Source organism: Scardinius erythrophthalmus, assembly GCF_964197995.2.
Source record: "Scardinius erythrophthalmus genome assembly, chromosome: 10".
Lineage (NCBI taxonomy): Eukaryota > Metazoa > Chordata > Actinopteri > Cypriniformes > Leuciscidae > Scardinius > Scardinius erythrophthalmus.
Window position 1 is genome coordinate 159,544 of NC_138230.1, and position 24,044 is coordinate 183,587.

The 24,044-nt window shown below is 44.6% G+C and overlaps 1 protein-coding gene across 2 annotated transcripts in view; it reads right to left on the bottom strand.

The window, feature by feature from the left end:
• The window catches only part of slc9a1b (solute carrier family 9 member A1b), a 38,253-nt gene continuing 14,209 nt past the window's right edge, over positions 1-24,044 (bottom strand). The window contains exons 3-12 of one of the 2 annotated variants that reach the window (XM_081375990.1): positions 11,174-11,424; positions 10,877-11,094; positions 10,351-10,553; positions 10,151-10,240; positions 9,966-10,036; positions 9,320-9,484; positions 3,794-3,890; positions 2,216-2,314; positions 2,038-2,110; positions 1-1,130 (exon numbers count right to left, since the gene is read on the bottom strand). In XM_081375990.1, the coding sequence (XP_081232116.1) occupies positions 907-1,130; positions 2,038-2,110; positions 2,216-2,314; positions 3,794-3,890; positions 9,320-9,484; positions 9,966-10,036; positions 10,151-10,240; positions 10,351-10,553; positions 10,877-11,094; positions 11,174-11,424 (1,491 nt within the window). In that variant the 3' untranslated portion in view covers positions 1-906. The remainder of the gene's footprint in view (positions 1,131-2,037; positions 2,111-2,215; positions 2,315-3,793; positions 3,891-9,319; positions 9,485-9,965; positions 10,037-10,150; positions 10,241-10,350; positions 10,554-10,876; positions 11,095-11,173; positions 11,425-24,044) is intronic. The other variant, XM_081375991.1, reaches the window with a different exon arrangement.

The following is a 24,044-nucleotide window of genomic DNA, read 5'->3' on the forward strand; positions in this document are numbered from 1 at the left end:
AAAAGGTCAACATAAGCCTTCTCTTTAAATAATTTTTATTGTTTTATTAGTGACACATTTGGGTAGAGAATATATTCCAAATCTGAAAATACAGAATAAGAACAATGAGAACAATTAACTGCACAATTACTAGAAATGTTTACCTTGGATATTATACAATTTGCAAGCACAATTTGTGAAAAAAACAACAACAACTGTGTTTCCAACTGTGAACCAATAATAGGCTATATACATATATATATATGTATACACATATTGCATTCTTTCTTGTGGCTCAGTCACACACCTGAATGAAAGGCTCATTATGCGGGTCATTGTCTTCTCAGGTGTGAATCACGCCCACTCGCATATTGCCTTTCCAAACAAAAAGTGTCTTACAAAATTTAAATCAATGTATTGTTTTATGAGAATGATTAGGCAGGATGATTTTCACATCATTTTGAAGAAAAAACTCTAGGCGACAAAATGCATTATTCAGAAGTCTAGTCGACACATATTTAGTATGTGTTTTGTGGCCTTATTTCAGAAACTTTAATTTTTTGTTTTTTCAATACACAATTCAAACATTATTTTCTCAAAAATACAAACATGTACATACATGTTGCTCACATATTATGGTAGCCCTGTTTGTGCTAAATAGTGTGTAATTATACCTTTGCCATTAATATGTTTATAAGCAACTGAAAAAAGCACAAATGTCAGGGCATGTCAGAACATCTCAAGGACCCCAAAAACACCTTAGACCCCAGAGGGTTAACCAGGAAAGAAGACTCACTAAGATTAAAATCTCTTTTACGGGAGTGTCCTGGGCAAGATAGGCAGCTCAGTTTACATAACCTTTTAATAATTTTCCACTGCATAAAACACATATAAAATACAAACAAACAAGCAACCTCAGTCTTTGTGCTAAAACAGCTCTTCCTCCTCCAGCAGGTTATGTGGACCCGGATCACTCAAACACCGAGGCAGGTTCTGCTCCTCCCCACCCAGAGCAAATGTCACGCTCAGCTTGTGTCCTCGGCTTTCCTGCACACCGTCCGGGTTCTGGTTCTGAGCGGATCCGTCGCGGTTCTCAGGGTCTCTGGGGACCGACACTAGGATACTCGGCCTGGCCGTCTGACCTCGGCTGTCTGGAAGACAACATTTCAAACACTCAATGCCACATTCTGTTTATTGAATGACCTTGAAAACACCTGAGAAGGTCACCTGACTCGAGTGACCTTGGAAATACCTGAGAAGGTCACCTGGCTCACACCTGAGAAGGTCACCTGACTCAAGTGACCTTGGAAACACCTGAGAAGGTCACCTGGCTCACACCTGAGAAGGTCACCTGACTCAAGTGACCTTGGAAACACCTGAGAAGGTCACCTGACTCACACCTGAGAAGGTCACCTGACTCAAGTGACCTTGGAAATACCTGAGAAGGTCACCTGGCTCACACCTGAGAAGGTCACCTGACTCGGGTGACCTTGGAAATACCTGAGAAGGTCACCTGGCTCACACCTGAGAAGGTCACCTGACTCAAGTGACCTTGGAAACACCTGAGAAGGTCACCTGACTCACACCTGAGAAGGTCACCTGACTCGAGTGACCTTGGAAACACTTGAGAAGATCACCTGACTCGAGTGACCTTGGAACACTCACTTGAGAAGGTCACCTGACTCGAGTGACCCTGGAAACACCTGAGAAGGTCACCTGACTCGAGTGACCTTAGAAACACCTAAGAAGGTCACCTGACTCGAGTAACCTTGGAAACACCTGAGAAGGTCACCTGACTCGAGTGACCTTGGAAACACCTGAGAAGGTCACCTGACTCGAGTGACCCTGGAAACACCTGAGAAGGTCACCTGACTCGAGTGACCCTGGAAACACCTAAGAAGGTCACCTGACTCGAGTAACCTTGGAAACACCTGAGAAGGTCACCTGACTCGAGTGACCCTGGAAACACCTGAGAAGGTCACCTGACTCGAGTAACCTTGGAAACACCTGAGAAGGTCACCTGACTCGAGTGACCCTGGAAAGACCTGAGAAAGTCACCTGACTCGAAGTGGCCTCTCCGCACTGCAGGAGACTCGGAGCGATTAGGAGGAACCATCAGAAAGTGGCTCATCTGGAAAAGTGACACCCTAAATTACTGGCTTTTCCTTTGGCTTGAGCGTTTAAATACAGACAAATAAATGAAAGCATTACTTTCTTTCTTTCTTTTCTTACTCACCCGCCGCTCTATTTCCACGCGCTGTTTCCTGATCCGCGTCTCGCTCCAGTCGTCTTCTTCAGCATCAGGCATCAGTGTGTGTCTGCTGTACGAGCGCAGCTAACCACACACACACACACACACACACACACACACAAACAAGAGTTACTTGCACAGTCCAGTAAATAAGACTGCAGTGAACTGAGCAAGAGACACACACATCTCAGCGCTTACATCTAAATAAATGTGTGCTGCATTTCCCAAGCACTGAAGCACAGGGGCCGGTTGCACCAACTGTGCGTAAGTTACAACTTAGCCTAGTTTTGACGTAAATGGACACTAAGTTACTTACGCACTTCTAAATATTTTTGCGTTGCACCATTAAACTTAGTTGAAGCGTAACTCTACGTATAAACTAAATATTTACGGCAGCCTCCGATCAGGAGTAACGGTTGGAATAGAATACCAGACAGACTGAACTGCATCAATAAGCTCTTCTTTTACCGGACAGACTTCAATTCTTTACACATATATGATAATGCTGACATTTACACTCGCTTACATTTTAAGAGAGAGAACATTATGTGAAAAGATTACTTTGTTAGCGGCTCTTTAACACGAACCCGTCCTAAACAGCACGCCGCTGTGTGCATCGGTCCATGTTGTGCATGTCAAATATCAGTCATAATCAATAAACGTAATTTCTTATGTTTTTGTATCAATATTTATTTATTGATCCTTATTCACTTCATTTCAAATACAGTTTCTGAATGTTATTTACATATCAAAAAAAACTTATGTTATTAATGATCAAGTATGCTATCGTATTTAATGGAAACTTATTTGTACCGTTAGTAACGTGAGGCAAAATAAGTTAGAATGAAGGATAAACTGAAATTCACGGCATTTCAACATAACTTCTGCTCACGTATTTGAAGGCTGCTATTGGATCATCAAGGCTAAACGTCATATTATGTGACTACGCATTATTTTAGGGAGAGCTTACGACCTACAGCAACGTTCTGCCTTACGAACAAATGGTGCAACGGAACAAAGTACATAGTTACTTTACGTACATAGTACATAGTTACTTTGTGCACTTTACGTTTCAATTTAAGAAAGAACTTACGAATGTCTGGTGCAACCCTACCAAGAATCCTAGAACACTGCTAACCTCACACAGTGCAGTACACACTTAGTATCACCTGCTGCTTCTTTAGAAAAAATTGTGTAAAACACATTATGCAAGCATAAACATTTCAAACAATATGCTACATGACCTCATAATGCATGTTTAATTCAGCGAGAGCTTTAGCAACACAAATGCACAATTATTTGACGTCAATTAAATAGGAAATAAATCTAAATCTAGCGTAAATGTTAAAAAATTGTGTCATTCTGACCAAATAATGAGTCAAGATGATGTTGAAATTACTGCCGCTTCAAGGTTGAGTGCATTGCACTATGGGATACAGCAGCCTACCTGAGAGTGTGCTATGTTGTATACAACACTTGTACCACGTCACCCAGGCATTCTACACAGAACATTCACACTGGCTGTGCACAGAACACATGCAATCAGTATGTCATGAGTCTCACTCTCTGTCGCGTCTTCTGCAGGTTTGCTCGCAGAATCTTTCTGATTTCTTCTTCTCGTTCTTTAGAGATGTTGAGCGTCCTCCTGCTGCGCTGCTGTCTGCAGACACACACACACACACACATGCAGTGAGGAGTGTGATGTGAGCGTGTGGAGTGAGGAGTGTGATGTGAGCGTGTGGAGTGTGAGGAGTGTGATGTGAGCGTGTGCAGTGAGGAGTGTGATGTGAGTGTGTGCAGTGTGAGGAGTGTGATGTGAGTGTGTGCAGTGAGGAGTGTGATGTGAGTGTGTGCAGTGAGGAGTGTGATGTGAGCGTGTGCAGTGAGGAGTGTGATGTGAGTGTGTGCAGTGAGGAGTGTGATGTGAGTGTGTGCAGTGAGGAGTGTGATGTGAGTGTGTGCAGTGAGGAGTGTGATGTGAGTGTGTGCAGTGAGGAGTGTGATGTGAGCGTGTGCAGTGAGGAGTGTGATGTGAGCGTGTGCAGTGAGGAGTGTGATGTGAGTGTGTGCAGTGAGGAGTGTGATGTGAGTGTGTGCAGTGAGGAGTGTGATGTGAGCGTGTGCAGTGAGGAGTGTGATGTAAGCATGGGCAGTGTGAAGAGTGTGATGTGAGTGTGTGCAGTGAGGAGTGTGATGTGAGCGTGTGCAGTGAGGAGTGTGATGTGAGTGTGTGCAGTGAGGAGTGTGATGTGAGCGTGTGCAGTGTGTGTGAGGAGCGTGATGTGAGCGTGTGCAGTGAGGAGTGTGATGTGAGCGTGTGCAGTGAGGAGTGTGATGTGAGTGTGTGCAGTGAGGAGTGTGATGTGAGTGTGTGCAGTGAGGAGTGTGATGTGAGTGTGTGCAGTGAGGAGTGTGATGTGAGCGTGTGCAGTGAGGAGTGTGATGTGAGCGTGTGCAGTGAGGAGTGTGATGTGAGCGTGTGCAGTGAGGAGTGTGATGTGAGTGTGTGCAGTGAGGAGTGTGATGTGAGTGTGTGCAGTGAGGAGTGTGATGTGAGTGTGTGCAGTGAGGAGTGTGATGTGAGCGTGTGCAGTGAGGAGTGTGATGTGAGTGTGTGCAGTGAGGAGTGTGATGTGAGTGTGTGCAGTGAGGAGTGTGATGTGAGCGTGTGCAGTGAGGAGTGTGATGTAAGCATGGGCAGTGTGAGGAGTGTGATGTGAGCGTGTGCAGTGAGGAGTGTGATGTGAGCGTGTGCAGTGAGGAGTGTGATGTGAGCGTGTGCAGTGAGGAGTGTGATGTAAGCATGGGCAGTGTGAGGAGTGTGATGTGAGCGTGTGCAGTGAGGAGTGTGATGTGAGCGTGTGCAGTGAAGAGTGTGATGTGAGTGTGTGCAGTGAGGAGTGTGATGTGAGCGTGTGCAGTGAGGAGTGTGATGTGAGTGTGTGCAGTGAGGAGTGTGATGTGAGCGTGTGCAGTGAGGAGTGTGATGTGAGTGTGTGCAGTGAGGAGCGTGATGTGAGCGTGTGCAGTGAGGAGTGTGATGTGAGTGTGTGTGAGGAGCGTGATGTGAGCGTGTGCAGTGTGAGGAGTGTGATGTGAGTGTGTGCAGTGAGGAGTGTGATGTGAGTGTGTGCAGTGTGAGGAGTGTGTGCAGTGTGAGGAGTGTGATGTGAGTGTGTGCAGTGAGGAGTGTGATGTGAGCGTGTGCAGTGAGGAGTGTGATGTGAGCGTGTGCAGTGAGGAGTGTGATGTGAGTGTGTGCAGTGTGAGGAGTGTGATGTGAGCGTGTGCAGTGAGGAGTGTGATGTGAGTGTGTGTGAGGAGCGTGATGTGAGCGTGTGCAGTGTGAGGAGTGTGATGTGAGTGTGTGCAGTGAGGAGTGTGATGTGAGCGTGTGCAGTGTGAGGAGTGTGATGTGAGCGTGTGCAGTGTGAGGAGCGTGATGTGAGCGTGTGCAGTGAGGAGTGTGATGTGAGCGTGTGCAGTGAGGAGTGTGATGTGAGCGTGTGCAGTGAGGAGTGTGATGTGAGTGTGTGCAGTGTGAGGAGTGTGATGTGAGTGTGTGCAGTGAGGAGTGTGATGTGAGCGTGTGCAGTGAGGAGTGTGATGTGAGCGTGTGCAGTGAGGAGTGTGATGTGAGTGTGTGCAGTGTGAGGAGTGTGATGTGAGCGTGTGCAGTGAGGAGTGTGATGTGAGCGTGTGCAGTGAGGAGTGTGATGTGAGCGTGTGCAGTGAGGAGTGTGATGTGAGTGTGTGCAGTGAGGAGTGTGATGTGAGTGTGTGCAGTGAGGAGTGTGATGTGAGTGTGTGCAGTGAGGAGTGTGATGTGAGTGTGTGCAGTGAGGAGTGTGATGTGAGTGTGTGCAGTGAGGAGTGTGATGTGAGCGTGTGCAGTGAGGAGTGTGATGTAAGCATGGGCAGTGTGAAGAGTGTGATGTGAGCGTGTGCAGTGAGGAGTGTGATGTGAGTGTGTGCAGTGTGAGGAGTGTGATGTGAGTGTGTGCAGTGAGGAGTGTGATGTGAGCGTGTGCAGTGAGGAGTGTGATGTGAGCGTGTGCAGTGAGGAGTGTGATGTGAGCGTGTGCAGTGAGGAGTGTGATGTGAGTGTGTGCAGTGAGGAGTGTGATGTGAGCGTGTGCAGTGTGTGTGAGGAGCGTGATGTGAGTGTGTGCAGTGAGGAGTGTGATGTGAGCGTGTGCAGTGAGGAGTGTGATGTGAGTGTGTGCAGTGAGGAGTGTGATGTGAGTGTGTGCAGTGTGAAGAGTGTGATGTGAGCGTGTGCAGTGAGGAGTGTGATGTGAGCGTGTGCAGTGAGGAGTGTGATGTGAGCGTGTGCAGTGAGGAGTGTGATGTGAGCGTGTGCAGTGAGGAGTGTGATGTGAGCGTGTGCAGTGAGGAGTGTGATGTGAGTGTGTGCAGTGAGGAGTGTGATGTGAGCGTGTGCAGTGAGGAGTGTGATGTGAGCGTGTGCAGTGAGGAGTGTGATGTGAGCGTGTGGAGTGAGGAGTGTGATGTGAGCGTGTGCAGTGTGAGGAGTGTGATGTGAGCGTGTGCAGTGAGGAGTGTGATGTGAGCGTGTGCAGTGAGGAGTGTGATGTGAGTGTGTGCAGTGTGAAGAGTGTGATGTGAGCGTGTGCAGTGAGGAGTGTGATGTGAGCGTGTGCAGTGAGGAGTGTGATGTGAGCGTGTGCAGTGAGGAGTGTGATGTGAGCGTGTGCAGTGAGGAGTGTGATGTGAGTGTGTGCAGTGTGAAGAGTGTGATGTGAGCGTGTGCAGTGAGGAGTGTGATGTGAGCGTGTGCAGTGAGGAGTGTGATGTGAGCGTGTGCAGTGAGGAGTGTGATGTGAGCGTGTGCAGTGAGGAGTGTGATGTGAGCGTGTGCAGTGAGGAGTGTGATGTGAGTGTGTGCAGTGAGGAGTGTGATGTGAGCGTGTGGAGTGAGGAGTGTGATGTGAGCGTGTGCAGTGAGGAGTGTGATGTGAGCGTGTGCAGTGAGGAGTGTGATGTGAGTGTGTGCAGTGAGGAGTGTGATGTGAGCGTGTGCAGTGAGGAGTGTGATGTGAGCGTGTGCAGTGAGGAGTGTGATGTGAGCGTGTGCAGTGAGGAGTGTGATGTGAGCGTGTGCAGTGAGGAGTGTGATGTGAGTGTGTGCAGTGAGGAGTGTGATGTGAGCGTGTGCAGTGTGAGGAGTGTGATGTGAGTGTGTGCAGTGAGGAGTGTGATGTGAGTGTGTGCAGTGAGGAGTGTGATGTGAGCGTGTGCAGTGTGAGGAGTGTGATGTGAGCGTGTGCAGTGAGGAGTGTGATGTGAGCGTGTGCAGTGAGGAGTGTGATGTGAGCGTGTGCAGTGAGGAGTGTGATGTGAGCGTGTGCAGTGAGGAGTGTGATGTGAGCGTGTGCAGTGTGAGGAGTGTGATGTGAGCGTGTGCAGTGAGGAGTGTGATGTGAGCGTGTGCAGTGAGGAGTGTGATGTGAGCGTGTGCAGTGAGGAGTGTGATGTGAGCGTGTGCAGTGAGGAGTGTGATGTGAGTGTGTGCAGTGAGGAGTGTGATGTGAGTGTGTGCAGTGAGGAGTGTGATGTGAGCGTGTGCAGTGTGAGGAGTGTGATGTGAGCGTGTGCAGTGAGGAGTGTGATGTGAGCGTGTGCAGTGAGGAGTGTGATGTGAGCGTGTGCAGTGAGGAGTGTGATGTGAGCGTGTGCAGTGAGGAGTGTGATGTGAGCGTGTGCAGTGTGAGGAGTGTGATGTGAGCGTGTGCAGTGAGGAGTGTGATGTGAGCGTGTGCAGTGAGGAGTGTGATGTGAGCGTGTGCAGTGAGGAGTGTGATGTGAGCGTGTGCAGTGAGGAGTGTGATGTGAGTGTGTGCAGTGAGGAGCGTGATGTGAGCGTGTGCAGTGAGGAGCGTGATGTGAGCGTGTGCAGTGAGGAGCGTGATGTGAGCGTGTGCAGTGAGGAGCGTGATGTGAGCGTGTGCAGTGAGGAGCGTGATGTGAGCGTGTGCAGTGAGGAGTGTGATGTGAGCGTGTGCAGTGAGGAGTGTGATGTGAGCGTGTGCAGTGAGGAGTGTGATGTGAGCGTGTGCAGTGAGGAGTGTGATGTGAGCGTGTGCAGTGAGGAGTGTGATGTGAGCGTGTGCAGTGAGGAGTGTGATGTGAGCGTGTGCAGTGAGGAGTGTGATGTGAGCGTGTGCAGTGAGGAGTGTGATGTGAGCGTGTGCAGTGAGGAGTGTGATGTGAGCGTGTGCAGTGAGGAGTGTGATGTGAGCGTGTGCAGTGAGGAGTGTGATGTGAGCGTGTGCAGTGAGGAGTGTGATGTGAGCGTGTGCAGTGAGGAGTGTGATGTGAGCGTGTGCAGTGAGGAGTGTGATGTGAGCGTGTGCAGTGAGGAGTGTGATGTGAGCGTGTGCAGTGAGGAGTGTGATGTGAGCGTGTGCAGTGAGGAGTGTGATGTGAGCGTGTGCAGTGAGGAGTGTGATGTGAGCGTGTGCAGTGAGGAGTGTGATGTGAGCGTGTGCAGTGAGGAGTGTGATGTGAGCGTGTGCAGTGAGGAGCGTGATGTGAGCGTGTGCAGTGAGGAGCGTGATGTGAGCGTGTGCAGTGAGGAGCGTGATGTGAGTGTGTGCAGTGAGGAGTGTGATGTGAGTGTGTGCAGTGAGGAGTGTGATGTGAGTGTGTGCAGTGTGAGGAGTGTGATGTGAGTGTGTGCAGTGAGGAGTGTGATGTGAGCGTGTGCAGTGAGGAGTGTGATGTGAGCGTGTGCAGTGAGGAGTGTGATGTGAGCGTGTGCAGTGAGGAGTGTGATGTGAGCGTGTGCAGTGAGGAGTGTGATGTGAGCGTGTGCAGTGAGGAGTGTGATGTGAGCGTGTGCAGTGAGGAGTGTGATGTGAGCGTGTGCAGTGTGTGTGAGGAGTGTGATGTGAGCGTGTGCAGTGAGGAGTGTGATGTGAGCGTGTGCAGTGAGGACTGTGATGTGAGCGTGTGCAGTGAGGAGTGTAATGTGAGCGTGTGCAGTGTGTGTGAGGAGTGTGATGTGAGCGTGTGCAGTGTGTGTGAGGAGTGTGATGTGAGCGTGTGCAGTGTGTGGAATCTCACGGTATGGCCGATGCAGTGATCAGACTGGCTGAACTGTTGCTCTCCAGCAGCATCATGGCCTGTTTGAGCTCCATCTTATTGTAGAAGGAGATGAGCTGCGGTTCCTGCGATCGCTCTCCAGTGATCAGACACCGCTTGATGTAACGCTTATTAAAGCGATTCAGCCTGCAGAAGAACACGCATCAGAAACTAGAATATTTACAAGATCTGAAATACAAGAGTCAAGCCTGTGAACACCTGGCATCATTTACTCACCCTCATGTCTCCTGCACACAGTTAAATACATAAGATAAGCGCTAATAATGTGTCACTTCAAAACTATTTTGACCAAAACAGAACAATCATTTTTTTGCAGAATTGTTTTCTTTTGCTGAAATTTCAGTACATCACTATGTTTGTCATTATTTTACTGTAGAGTACAAAAGAAGAAAACCAACAGACCAAATTTAAGTTGTTATTCACAGTTCAAAGCTTCTGAGAATCAAGGCCTCCACAGATCCTAAAACTCATTCGCAGATTAAACCAAATACTCGATATCAGTACTCTTGATATTTTTAGAGAGCATCTGGTCACTGTATGGAAAAGCAGTGTGAAGATTGATACAAAACATGAGGATAAACAGTAAACCATGACAGGATTTTCGCACTTGTCCCTCCAGTGATGATGTCCGTAGTGTCCGCACACGCCGTCTATTCCAGTTAGCAAAAGTTCCAGGAACTGCAGGAGACACAAAACAGGAGCATTTAACATTTTAATTATCCATTAACCATCCAGCCGAGCAGTTCTCGGCTACATCACGTGTTTCTCAGTCTTTGAGATCAGGTACACTACCTGAGTGTGAATCTCCTCATTTATTGAACTTTTACTTTGTTTTCTCTTCTTGACGGCCAGAAGGTCAACGAGGGGTCGAATCGTCATTCCCTAAAAAACATTGGCAGGTTGATGGTGATCACGTGACAGAAGCCTATATGCAAGAAACCACCGGCTACAGTATTTCCTACAACTTGGGACTGAGTGTCCAATTCTCTCACCTGCACAAACACAGTGAAGAAGATGACGGTGATGATGGCGGTGAGAAACATGTCCTTCATGGGAAAGTTGTCACTGGACAGCAGGAATGCCAGCGAGAAGGCGATCGCGCCCCTCAAGCCCCCGTACGCCACAATGAACTGATCCTTGCCACTCAGCTTCACCATGCGGTACTTATTAATGATGTACGTTAGACCGATCACACCTGCACACAAAACTCACAGTTTGGAATAATAAAAAAAAAATTATGCTCACCAAGGCTGTGTTTATTTGATCATAAATACAGTAAAAACTGTGAAATATTATTCCAGTGTAAATCAGCTGTTTTCTATGCGAATATATAGTATAGTGTAATTTATTCCTGTGATCAAAGCTGAATTTTCAGCATCATTACTCCAGTCTTCAGTGTCACATGATCCTTCAGAAATCATTTTAATATGCTGATTTACTGCTCAATGAAGATGTCTGATTAGACCCATTGGCTGTTCCTGATAAACTCTAACTAGCGTAGCATGAGGAGACGCTCACCCAGAACCCTAGACAGCAGACAGAGGACGATGGTGATGGTGACAAACGTCCAGTTCCAGGCGTGCGGCCCGGCCACCGTCGACAGGCCCAAGAAGATGAAGATCAGAGTCTCGCTCACGCTGCTCCACATCTTCAGGAAGTACTTGATGGTGGTGTAGGATTTGTGGGAAATGTTGGCCTCCACGTAGGGCCGCATCACCACGCCACACGCGATGAGCCTGAGAACCGCACAGAAACCCCAGTGTGAGACACAAGCACAGACTCTGGGCTCATTAGCAGTGGGAACGCCAGACTCACGCCATGATGCCAGACAGGTGGAAGACCTCAGCGGACAGATACGCCATGTAACTGTAGAGGAAGACGAAGAGCGGCTCGATCACACGTGTGTGCGCCGTGAAGCGTGAGGTGAAGGCCGCCAGAACTCCGTACACGCCGCCCACCATCACTCCACCGAGCGACACCACGAAGAAACACACAACACCCAGAAAGACGTCAAGCGCCGTCACCTCGCCCACGTGCGCAAACTCCTCGAACAGGTGATACAGGACCTGAAGGAAACACACTTACTGCAGCTCATGTATAAACATCGACCTCCCTCAAATCACATATCAAGAGATGATAGAAGACATTTGAATGAAGGAGCGTTGACCTTCTTCACTGTGTGACTCTGATGATGTGATGTCAGCTAAACCCTGATGGCTGATGGGATTGATGGAGATCCGACAGGAAACCCAGGGTAGATCTACAGCAGAGCAGCGTTCTCTGATCTCAAATGCCACATATTTTTTTTTATCTTTGCAAATTTCTTAAAAATAAAAACAAAAAAATGACATGTACATAAGTATTCACAGCCTTTGCCATGACACTCAAAATTGGGCTCAAGTGCATTCCGTTTCTACTGATCATCCTTGAGATGTTTCTACAACTGGATTGGAGTCCACCTGTGGTAAACTCAGTTGATTGGACATGATTTGGAAAGGCACACACCTGTCTATATAAGGTCCCACAGTTAACAGTGCATGTCAGAGCACAAAGCACAATTAAATTTGATTTATTGTAATTGTATTTAGTTGTATTACTGAGGTAAAATGTTTAATTCAATTAGCTAATAATCAACTTAAAACGAAATTGCTTTGCATTGATAAAGTTATCAAAATAAAGTAATCCAAACCACATTTATAATGGGTAACAGTAAGCAATAACATTTCCAAAGTAACCTTCCTAACACTGAATGCATGCGAGACTCAACCCATTCTTTCTGTTGTGTGACTGTGTGGAATTTCTTTGAATTGCCATGAATTTAATTCCACTTCCTGTCATTCCAATTCAAATTCAATTCAACGTCCTCTGGGGCGGAGTAAATTCTAGTGTTCATTTTGTCAGACGAGACGAGACGAAATATGTTCGTCAACAACCTTTTTTTTCATGACTAAAACGAGACGATGGCAAGACTGCACCACTGTCCAAAAACGCTGACTAAGACTGAATTAACATGCATTATTGTTGACGAAAAAAGACGAGACGAAAATGTTTTGCATAAAATAAAAACTAAGATAAAATCTCTCTTAATTTTCGCCTACAATCGTCTCTGCTTTTTCATCAGCTGTTACACCTTTAAAATATTCAGAACGAGTTCGGATCCCGCTTATTACATTGCTACCTACCAAATAAATCAATAATTTGACACAAAATTATGATTTAAAAAGGAGTTTATTGATTTAAAAATGATTGTATTGCTTCAGCTAAAGAAAATAGTGCGCTCCGTCTCTACGGTCTCTACAGAATCCTGTGTGTTCATGGCAACGCTCTGTTTTTCATGGCAATGGTGTGTTATAGTTAGCACCGGTCTGTTATCAAGAAATAAAATAGTGTGTGCGTAGAAAGAATTCGACTAACATTTTTTTACTAAACTTAGACTAAAATATATTGAGTTCTTTTTTGACTAAAACTAGACTAAAATTAAAAGACTTTTAGTCGACTAAAACTTGAAATTTAAAACTTGACTAAGATACCTTGAGTTTTCTTTTGACTAAAACTAGACTAAAATGACGAGACTTTTAGTCGACTAAAACTTGACTAACAAAAAAAGATATGTGAATGACTAAATATGACTAAAACTAACAAGGACATTTGGCACAAGACTAAGACTAAGACTAAATAAAAAATAGGTGACGAAATTAACACTAGTAAATTCAATTCCAATTCCAATTCATGAATTGAATGGAGGCCAATTCTGAAATTCTGAATTTTGCACAAGCCTGCCCCCTTCCTGTTAAAAAATGACAAATTGGGCACCAGGTCAGGAAGCAGACAGACTGGCTAAACCGACCGTCTGCTAGCGGCCTCGCGTCACCAAGGTCAGATAAATCCCATCACATAGAGCCTCTTTCACCTAGCTATCATCATATAGAGACTGTGTCTGTTCCCCGAACTTGGAAATCCAAAAAACGTCCAAACCCATCTAAGATTAAAAATGTAATTGATGTTCAACAAATAAAAAACAGCTATAATACAGATGAGCAAATGCTAAAGCTTGGGTTGCTGAATATTCGATCGCTTACTTCAAAAGCACTCGTTGTTAAGATATGATTTCAGATAATAACCTAGATGTGCTGTGTTTGACAGAAACCTGGCTAAAACCAAACGATTACATTACTTTAAATGAATCAACCCCGCAAGATTACTGTTATAAACATGAGCCTCGTCTGAAACGCAAAGGGGGTGGTGTTGCTGTAATCTATAGTAATAGTTTCAAAACCACTAAGAAATCAAGTTTTAAATATAATTCTTTTGAAGCATTGGTGCTTAATGTAAAAATATATAGTGTAAACGATAAATCACGTTTGAGATTTGTGCTGGCTACTGTATACAGGCCACCAGGGCACCATACAGACTTTATCAAAGAATTTGCGGACTTTCTATCAGAGTTAATATTGACTGCAAATAAAGTCATAATTGTTGGAGATTTTAATATACACGTAGATAATGAAAAAGATGCATTGGGATTGGCATTTAAAGACATTGTAAATTCAATTGGAGTTAGACAACACGTGTCAGGACCTACTCATCGTCGTAATCATACTCTAGATCTAATATTATCACACGGAATAGATGTGGATGCCGTTGAAATTCTGCAGCAGAGCGATGACATCTCAGATCATTATCTAATCTCGTGTAAACTTCATTTAGCCAAGGCTGCAAAGCCGACTCCGTGTTTCAAATATGTGAGACCTATCCTTTCTGCCACTAAAGATTGCTTTATTAATAATCTTCCTGATCAGTTTCATCATCTCAGCATCTCAGATAGCTTAGAAGAACTAGATATTACAACAGAAACGTTTAACTCTCTCTTTTCCAGCACTTTAGACACAGTTGCTCCGTTGCGCTTAAAGAAGATTAAAGAAAATAGTCTAACGCCGTGGTACAACGAGCACACTCGGGCCCTTAAGAGAGCAGCCAGAAAAATGGAGCGCAACTGGAAGAAAACAAAACTAGAGGTATTTCGCATTTCATGGAAAGAGAGCTCAATTACTTACAGAGAGGCTTTAAAAGCTGCTAGATCTGCTTATTTTTCAACCCTATTAGAAGAAAATAAACATAATCCTAGGTATTTATTTGAAACAGTGGCTAAACTAACGAAAAATAAAGCTTCAAGCACCGAAGTTTCCAAGCAACACAGCAGTAATGACTTTATGAACTTCTTCACTTATAAGATTGATAATATCAGGGACAAAATTATAACTATGCAACCGTCTACTACAGTATCGCATCAGGCAGTGCATTGTAGTCTCCCTGAGGGAAAATTTGATTCATTTATTGCTATAGGAGAGGAAGAATTTACTAAACTCGTTAATTCATCTAAATCTACAACATGTATGTTAGACCCTATACCGACTAAGCTCCTGAAAGAGATGCTTCCAGAGGTCATAGATCCTCTTCTTAATATCATTAATTCATCTTTGTCTCTAGGATATGTACCAAAAACCTTTAAGCTGGCTATGATTAAATGCTTGTTAAAAAAATGCAACTTGATCCTTCAGAATTAGTCAATTACAGGCCGATCTCGAATCTACCTTTTCTGTCAAAGATATTAGAAAAGGCAGTATCCTCACAACTGTGTTCCTTTCTTGAAAGAAATGATTTCTGTGAGGATTTCCAGTCCGGATTTAGACCGTACCATAGTACCGAAACAGCTCTCATTAGAGTCACAAATGATTTGCTCTTATCATCCGATCGTGGTTGTGTCTCTCTATTAGTGTTACTCGATCTTAGCGCTGCATTTGACACTATCGACCACAACATTCTTTTAAATAGACTCAAACATTATGTTGGCATTAGTGGAATTGCATTAGCATGGTTTAAATCACACTTATCTGACCGTTATCAGTTTGTAGCAGTAAATGAAGAGATGTCTCATCGATCACAGGTTAAGTATGGCGTACCACAAGGCTCAGTACTAGGACCGCTGCTGTTCACTCTGTACATGCTACCCTCACACACACACACACACACACACACACACACACACACACACACGCTACCATTAAGAGATATCATTAGGAAACATGGCATTAGCTTTCACTGTTATGCCGACGATACTCAGCTCTATATTTCTTCAAAACCTAACGGAACTTACCAATTCACTAAATTAACAGAATGCATAGCGGATATAAAAAATTGGATGACTCGTAATTTCCAACTTCTAAATTCTGAAAAAACAGAGATTCTAATTATTGGACAAAAAACTTCCTCACGTAATAACCTAGAATACTGTCTAACACTTGATGGCTGCTCTGTCAAGTCTTCGTCGTCGGTTAGGAACCTGGGTGTGTGTGTGTGTGTGTGTGTGTGTGTGTGTGTGTGTGTGTGTGTGTGTGTGTGTGCTCTTTGATACCAACCTTTCATTTGAAAGTCACGTGTCTAGTATCTGTAAAACCGCATTTTTCCATCTTAAAAATATATCTAAATTACGTCATATGCTCTCATTGACAAATGCAGAACAATTAGTTCATGCGTTCATGACATCAAGGCTAGATTATTGTAATGCTCTACTGTGACAGTGGAGACAGTGGCGTAAAACCAAACTCCCAGTACACTATGATATTTACAAGGAAAAGCTTAAAAAATTCAACACTGAAACTGGTAAAGCAAGACAGTTGTTTTTTTCTAACATTATCAATCAAAATCTAAATAATGCTCGTGTTCTTTTCTTGACAGTGGAAAAACTGACAACCCCCCCTCAAAAACTACCACTTGAATTCATCTCGACCATAAAGTGTAATGAGTTCGCGTTCTTTTTCAAATCCAAAATTGATCAAATTAGATTGAATATAATAGATCAAAAACATATTATTATGCAACTAGAACAAACAACTACAGGAACATTAAACAGGATGGCTAATTTCAGTTTGATTGACACTGAAACACTTAATAAAACAGTACAAAGCCTCACCTCTTCCACTTGTACACTAGATACTCTACCCACCACCTTTTTAAAATCTGTTTTTCATATTCTAGCACCAGAATTGCTTAACATTATAAATTCATCTTTACAAATGGGTTCATTTCCTAAATCCCTAAAGACTGCGATTATAAAACCACTTCTCAAAAAGAATAACTTGGATACATCTATATTAAGCAACTATAGGCCCATTTCAAACCTACCGTTTATTGGCAAAATTATTGAAAAATTTGTTTTTAATCAACTTACATCTTTTTTAAAACTTAACAGCTACCTAGACGATTTTCAGTCAGGTTTCCGAGCTCACCATAGTACAGAAACAGTTCTTGCTAAAGTCACAAGTGACATCCGATTAAATACAGACGCAGGCAAGGCATCCATCTTAGTATTATTGGATCTCAGTGCGGCTTTCGATACTGTTGATCATTACATATTGCTTCATCGACTGGAACATTGGGTTGGCTTCACCGGTGTTGTGATCAGCTGGCTAAAATCGTATCTTTGTGACAGGAGTTTTATTGTTAAAATTGGAAATTGTTCCTCAACACTAACATCTTTGACCTGTGGAGTTCCCCAGGGCTCAATTATGGGTCCACTGTTATTTAATCTTTATATGCTACCACTTGGTAAAATCATAAAGAAACATTCAATCTCTTACCATAGTTATGCTGATGATACACAAATTTATCTACCTCTAATGCCTATTGCCTAATGACTATACCCCCATTGAAACTCTCTGTCAGTGCATTGAAGAAATAGATACTTGGATGTCACAGAACTTTCTCCAACTTAATAAAAATAAAACTGAGGTTATAGTTTTTGGAAGAAATGGGGAAAGATGTAAAATCTCTACCCTGCTAGAAATAAAGGGTTTAGTAGCAAAGGAAGTGGTAAGAAGCCTTGGTGTCCAAATAGATAATAATCTAAATTTTAATAATCACATAAAAACAATAAAAAAATCAGCGTACTTTCATCTTAAAAATATTAATAAGCTAAAAAGGTTCATGTCTAAGGAGGATCTTGAAAAGATCATACATGCTTTTATTTCGAGTAGGATTGATTATTGTAATGTGCTTTTAACAGGACTCCCTAAAAAGAATTTAAAACCACTTCAAATGGTACAGAATTGTGCAGCCAGAATCCTTACTAAAACCAAAAGAATAGATCATATTACTCCAATCTTAAAGTCCTTACACTGGCTACCAATTAGATATAGGAGTAATTTTAAGGCACTCTTATTAGTTTTAAGTCAATAAAGGGGTTGGAACCAAAATATCTTTGTGATATGTTTCGACCGTATACTCACAACATAAACAGCTTCTACTAAAACCTATTGTTAAAACAAAACAAGGGGAATCCGCTTTTAACTATTTTGGCGTTCATCTCTGGAACCAGCTACCAGAAAACATTAAAAACGCTCCAACTATCACAATTTTTAAAACTAGATTAAAGACCAAACTTTTTTCAGATGCTTTTTACAGTTAATGTGTGTATAAATAAATTTATTTATTTATTTATTTTGTTGGTGTCTTATATTGTAAAATTGTATGTAGTTTCATATTGTTATATTTTTATTATTTTTATATTTTTGTGTGAAGCGCATTGTATTGCTGCTGTGTATGAAATGCACTATACAAATAAATTTGCCTTTGCCTTTAGATTATTGTAATGCTCTACTGGGTGGTTGCCCTGCACGCTTAATAAACAAACTACAGCTGGTTCAAAACGCAGCAGCTCGAGTTCTTACCAGAACCAGGAAGTATGACCATATTAGCCCGGTTCTGTCAACACTGCATTGGCTGCCTATTAAACATTGCATACTGTAACGGGGTTCAGATGTTACGGGAAGAAGGAGGCGGGAACCGGCGGACATTCAAACATATTTAATAAATAAATACACAAATACAAAAATGAAAGTAAAAGCCAGCAGCCCCTCACGGACGACTGCTGGCAACACAAACCAAAAACAAAACATCAACTAAAACACAGGCCTGTCCTCTCTCCCTCTTCACTGTCGTCGCTCCTCCTTTATGCCTCCGCTCCTCCGTGAGAGATGCGAGACCGGTGCGTCTCACAGGTGTAGCTCATCATAATTACGCCACCGGCCTCGCGCCGTCCTCCCACGGCCCTCGGCCTCGTCCTGCTCGCCACATACCCCCATCGCCCCTCGCAGGCCGGGGGGTACCACCGAGGCTGCGCCTACTCCCCCCCCCCCTCCCCGGGGGGACCGATCACGGCGGCTGCGGTACCTGGGGGTATGGACAGACGAGGCGAGAGTACAGGAGACGGAAGCATGAGGAGCGACAGAGACGAGAGAGGGGAGAGAGAAAAAAAAAAAAAAAAAAAAAAAAAAAAAACCTTGATCCGGTTCCCACAACGCGCTGCCATCCGGCCCGCCACCCGCTGGGCGATCTTCTCCGCGGTGCCTGGCGGTGACGCTGGATAGACCTCGGTGGACGGCACGACACTCCTCCGCCGCCTGGTGGACGGCGACGGCTCCTCCAGGTTCGGGCAGTCGGCAGGAGTCCCCCGTTCCCTGCTCCTCCCCGTCATGGCGGATGGCAGCAGGCTCCGGCCCACGGCGAACGGCGACGACTCCTCCGCTCCCTACCGGACGGCAGCCGCCCCTCCAGCACCCAGGCGGCCAGCAGCGAGCTCGTCCGTCCCCCCGGCAACTCACTCCAGCGCACCGCCTCGAGCGTCCATGGCGACGGAAACTGCCCGCCATGCTCGATGGCACCGCGGATTCCCAACAGCGGCAAGGGCTCTTTGACAGCGCGTTCCTCCTCCTTCCCGGGTTTCGGCACCAATGTAACGGGGTTCAGATGTTACGGGAAGAAGGAGGCGGGAACCGGCGGACATTAAAACATATTTAATAAATAAATACACAAATACAAAAATGAAAGTAAAAGCCAGCAGCCCCTCACGGACGACTGCTGGCAACACAAACCAAAAACAAAACATCAACTAAAACACAGGCCTGTCCTCTCTCCCTCTTCACTGTCGTCGCTCCTCCTTTATGCCTCCGCTCCTCCGTGAGAGATGCGAGACCGGTGCGTCTCACAGGTGTAGCTCATCATAATTACGCCACCGGCCTCGCGCCGTCCTCCCACGGCCCTCGGCCTCGTCCTGCTCGCCACACATACATTTTAAAATATTGCTGATTACTTAAAAGCACTAAATGGTTTAGCTCCGTAGTACTTGAGCGAGCTCTTAACGCATTATACTCCTTCACGTCTATTGCGATCTCAAAATTCAGGCCAGTTGATAATACCTAGAATATCAAAATCGACTGTTGGCGGTAGATGCTTCTCCTATTTAGCACCAAAACTCTGGAACAGTCTTCCTACCATTGTCCGGGAAGCAGACACACTCTGTCAGTTCAAAGCTAGATTAAAGACACATCTCTCTTTGACCTAGCATTCACATAATACATTATAGACTTCTATAATCCAATGTTAGGCTGCATAGATCAGGTCAGCCGGAACCGGGAACACTTCCCATAAATCCTGATGTACTCGTTACATCAGAAGAAGAATGGCATCTACGCTAATTTTAGTGTCTTTGTTTATCCCAAGGTTTTCCTGCAGCCTGCCGGATGCAGGCCGTATCCAGATCTGACGAAGGACCTTCGCCTGGACCCGATCCAACGCAGTGCTGAAGTGCCAACTAGTCTCTCCCTATGGAGGATCCCTTTACCACTCCAGATAAAGCGTTGTAGGGAAAATTTGTTTTGCGTACCTACCCCGAAGTGACAAAATAAAATTCTGTATCAAAATTTATAAGGAAACACCAGCACTTTGTTTAGACTTGGTTTGTAGGGAATTACAAACCTGCGCACATATATTAAAACGCACATAACTATAGAACCAATTCTTAATGCGCATGTGAACGCCATCAGCGTTTATCACAGGTTCGCGTTTAAAGTTTGTGTAGAGAGAATGGTGTCGTCTTAGCGGACCCTAATTTAATAACAAATGATCATTGCGACGGAAGCGAATCAATCAAAACTAACTTTAGCTGGAAAATAACTCTATTAAAGAACCGCTATAAAGCCAAAACAATCTCCGTTACCTTAAATTATACACTTATCTCTGTAAAGCTGCTTTGAAACAATCTACATTGTTAAAAGCGCTATATAAATGAAGATGACTTGACTTGACAGCCCACCTGGAGTTGGCCAAAAGGCACCTGAAGGACTCTCAGATCATGAGAAACAACATTCTCTGGTCTGATGAAATAAAGACTGAAGCACCGCTCATCAACTGGACAATACCATCCCTACAGTGAAGCAGCATCAGCTGTGGGGGTGTTTCTTAGTGGCAGGAACTGGGAGACTCGTCAGGATCGAGGGAATGATGAAGAACTCGGAGACTCGTCAGGGACTGGGAAAGTTGAGGAACTGGGAGACTCATTAGGATCGAGGGAAAAATGAGGAACTGGTAGACTCGTCAGGGACTGGGAAAGATGAGGAACTGGGAGACTCGTTAGGATCGAGGGAAAGATGAGGAACTGGGAGACTCGTCAGGGACTGGGAAAGTTGAGGAACTGGGAGACTCGTTAGGATCGAGGGAAAGATGAGGAACTGGGAGACTCCTCAGGGTAAAGGAAAAGAAGAGGGAGTGGGACAATCGTCAGGATTGACAGAAAGATGAGGGACTGGGAGACTCGTCAGGATCGAGGGAAAGTTGAGGAAGTGGGAGACTCATCAGGATCAAGGGAAAGTTGAGGAACTGTGAGACTCGTAAGGATCGAGGGAAAGTTGAGGAACTGGGAGACTCATCAGGATCAAGGGAAAGTTGAGGAACTGTGAGACTAGTCAGGGTCGAGGGAAAGATGAGGAACTGGGAGACTCGTAAGGATCGAGGGAAAGTTGAGGAACTGGGAGACTCATCAGGATCAAGGGAAAGTTGAGGAACTGTGAGACTCGTCAGGGTCGAGGGAAATATGAGGGACTGGGAGACTCGTCAGGATCGAGGAAAAGTTGAGGAACTGGGAGACTAGTCAGGATCAAAAGAAAGTTGAGGAACTGGGAGACTCGTCAGGATTGAGGGAAAGTTGAGGAACTGGAGGACTCGTCAGGATCGAGGTAAAGATGAGGAAGTGGGAGACTCATCAGGATCAAGGGAAAGTTGAGGAACTGTGAGACTCGTAAGGATCGAGGGAAAGTTGAGGAACTGGGAGACTCATCAGGATCAAGGGAAAGTTGAGGAACTGTGAGACTAGTCAGGGTCGAGGGAAAGATGAGGAACTGGGAGACTCGTAAGGATCGAGGGAAAGTTGAGGAACTGGGAGACTCATCAGGATCAAGGGAAAGTTGAGGAACTGTGAGACTCGTCAGGGTCGAGGGAAATATGAGGGACTGGGAGACTCGTCAGGATCGAGGAAAAGTTGAGGAACTGGGAGACTAGTCAGGATCAAAAGAAAGTTGAGGAACTGGGAGACTCGTCAGGATTGAGGGAAAGTTGAGGAACTGGAGGACTCGTCAGGATCGAGGTAAAGATGAGGAACTGGGAGACTCGTCAGGATCGAGGGAAAGATGAGGAACTGGGAGACTAGTCAGGATCGAGGTAAAGATGAGGGACTGGGAGACTCGTCAGGATCGAGGTAAAGGTGAGGAACTGGGAGACTAGTCAGGATTGAGGGAAAGGTGAGGGACTGGGAGACTCGTTAAGATCGAGGGAAACATGAGGAACTGGGAGACTCGTCAGGGTCGAGGTAAAGATGAGGGACTGGGAGACTCGTCAGGATCGAGGTAAAGATGAGGAACTGGGAGACTAGTCAGGATCGAGGGAAAGGTGAGGAACTGGGAGACACGTCAGGATCAAGGGAAAGATAAGGGACTGGGAGACTCGTCAGGATCGAGGTAAAGATGAGGAACTGGGAGACTAGTCAGGATCGAGGGAAACATGAGGAACTGTGAGACTCGTCAGGATCGAGGTAAAGATGAGGAACTGGGAGACTAGTCAGGATCGAGGGAAAGGTGAGGAACTGGGAGACACGTCAGGATCGAGGGAAAGATGAGGGACTGGGAGACTCGTCAGGATCGAGGGAAAGATATATGTACAGAGACATGCCTGATGAAAACCTGCTCCAGAGCTCTGGACCTCAGACTTGGGCGACGGTTCATCTTCCAACAGGACAACGACCCTAAGCACACAGCCAAGATGACAAATGACCCTCAGCACACAGCCAAGATAACAAAGGAGTGGCTTCGGGACAACTCTGGGAATGTCCTTGAGTGGCCCACCAGAGCCCAGACTTGAACCCGATTGAACATCTCTGGAGAGATCTGAAGATGGCTGTGCACCGACGATCCCCATCCAATCTGATGGAGCTTGAGAGGTTCTGCAAAGAAGAATAAGAAAAACTGCCCCAAAAATAGGTGTGCCAAGCTTGTAGCATCATACTCAAAGAGACTCGAGGCTGTAATTGGTGCCAAAGGTGCTTCAACAAAGTATTGAGTATGTACATGTGATTTTTTTCGTTTTTTATTTTTAATAAATTTGTAAAGATATCAAACAAACTTCTTGCCCATTGTCATTATGGGTATATTGTTTGTAGAATTTTGAGGAATATAATGAATTGAATCCATTTTGGAATAAGGCTGTAACATAACAAAATGTGGAAAATGTGAAGTGCTGTGATACTATAGTAATTGAGTGTTATTCAATTTCTGTGTAATATTTGTTTAAATGTAAAAATCATTTCTTATAAATAAAAAAAAGTCCAGGTTCAATGCACAAATACGAGCATAGTGACCGTTAGTAGGGCTGCACGACCGGTCAGCATTTTGTGATTATATATCAATATGGTCATAAAGTAATAAGAATTATGACTACTACTAAAATATATATATATATAGTACAAAAAAATTATAAATATTACCTTTGTAATATTTTACTGTAAAATAAAAGTATTTAAAAAAAAAAAATTATATTACAACTGTAAAACTACAATCCTAATATTAATGGCTGTCTTAATTTCTTAATTTTCAAAGATTAAACCATCAAGCTTTTATTTTAGGAGAAAACCGCACCGTGTTTGTGAAGATGTTTGTTAAAGCGACTCAAACTCAGAGTAAATGCAGATGGAGAGTTAGGGTTACCCACACACACACACACTCACTCTCAGCGGCGGATCATGAGCTGCTCGCGTCTGATTGAACACAGAGTTACGCTTCACACACGCATGTTCATATTTACAGTTTTTCTGAAATGCTAAAACACTAAACCGACCAAACCGAATTCGACCAAACCGAATGGTCGAATAAATCACTCTTTCTGTAAAACATTAAACAAGTTCAGGTAGTTCACTGTTTGCAAATCTCATGCACTCTTTTTTCAAAACTCTAAACACATTTTCACTCACTAAAACACATTTCGCACCATGATACACTTAAGTTTCAAAATGTTAAAAACAGGCGGGCAAAAGATAAACACAACTGCAACAGTTGTCATCGTTTACACACGACTCAAAATTGTTCAAACTTATTTCTAATTATGTGGTCAAACCAACTGTACATAATACAAGTCAGTTCACAGTCCCAAAACTGACTCAAAATGTTGCACTGAATGTTGATACCAACAATGGATGGAAACAATATAAGAGGGAGAGGAGGAAGAGTGTGTGTGTGTAAGAGGAGGAAGAGTGTGTGTGTAAGAGGAGGAAGAGTATGTGTGTAAGAGGTGGTGAACAGGGAGGAAG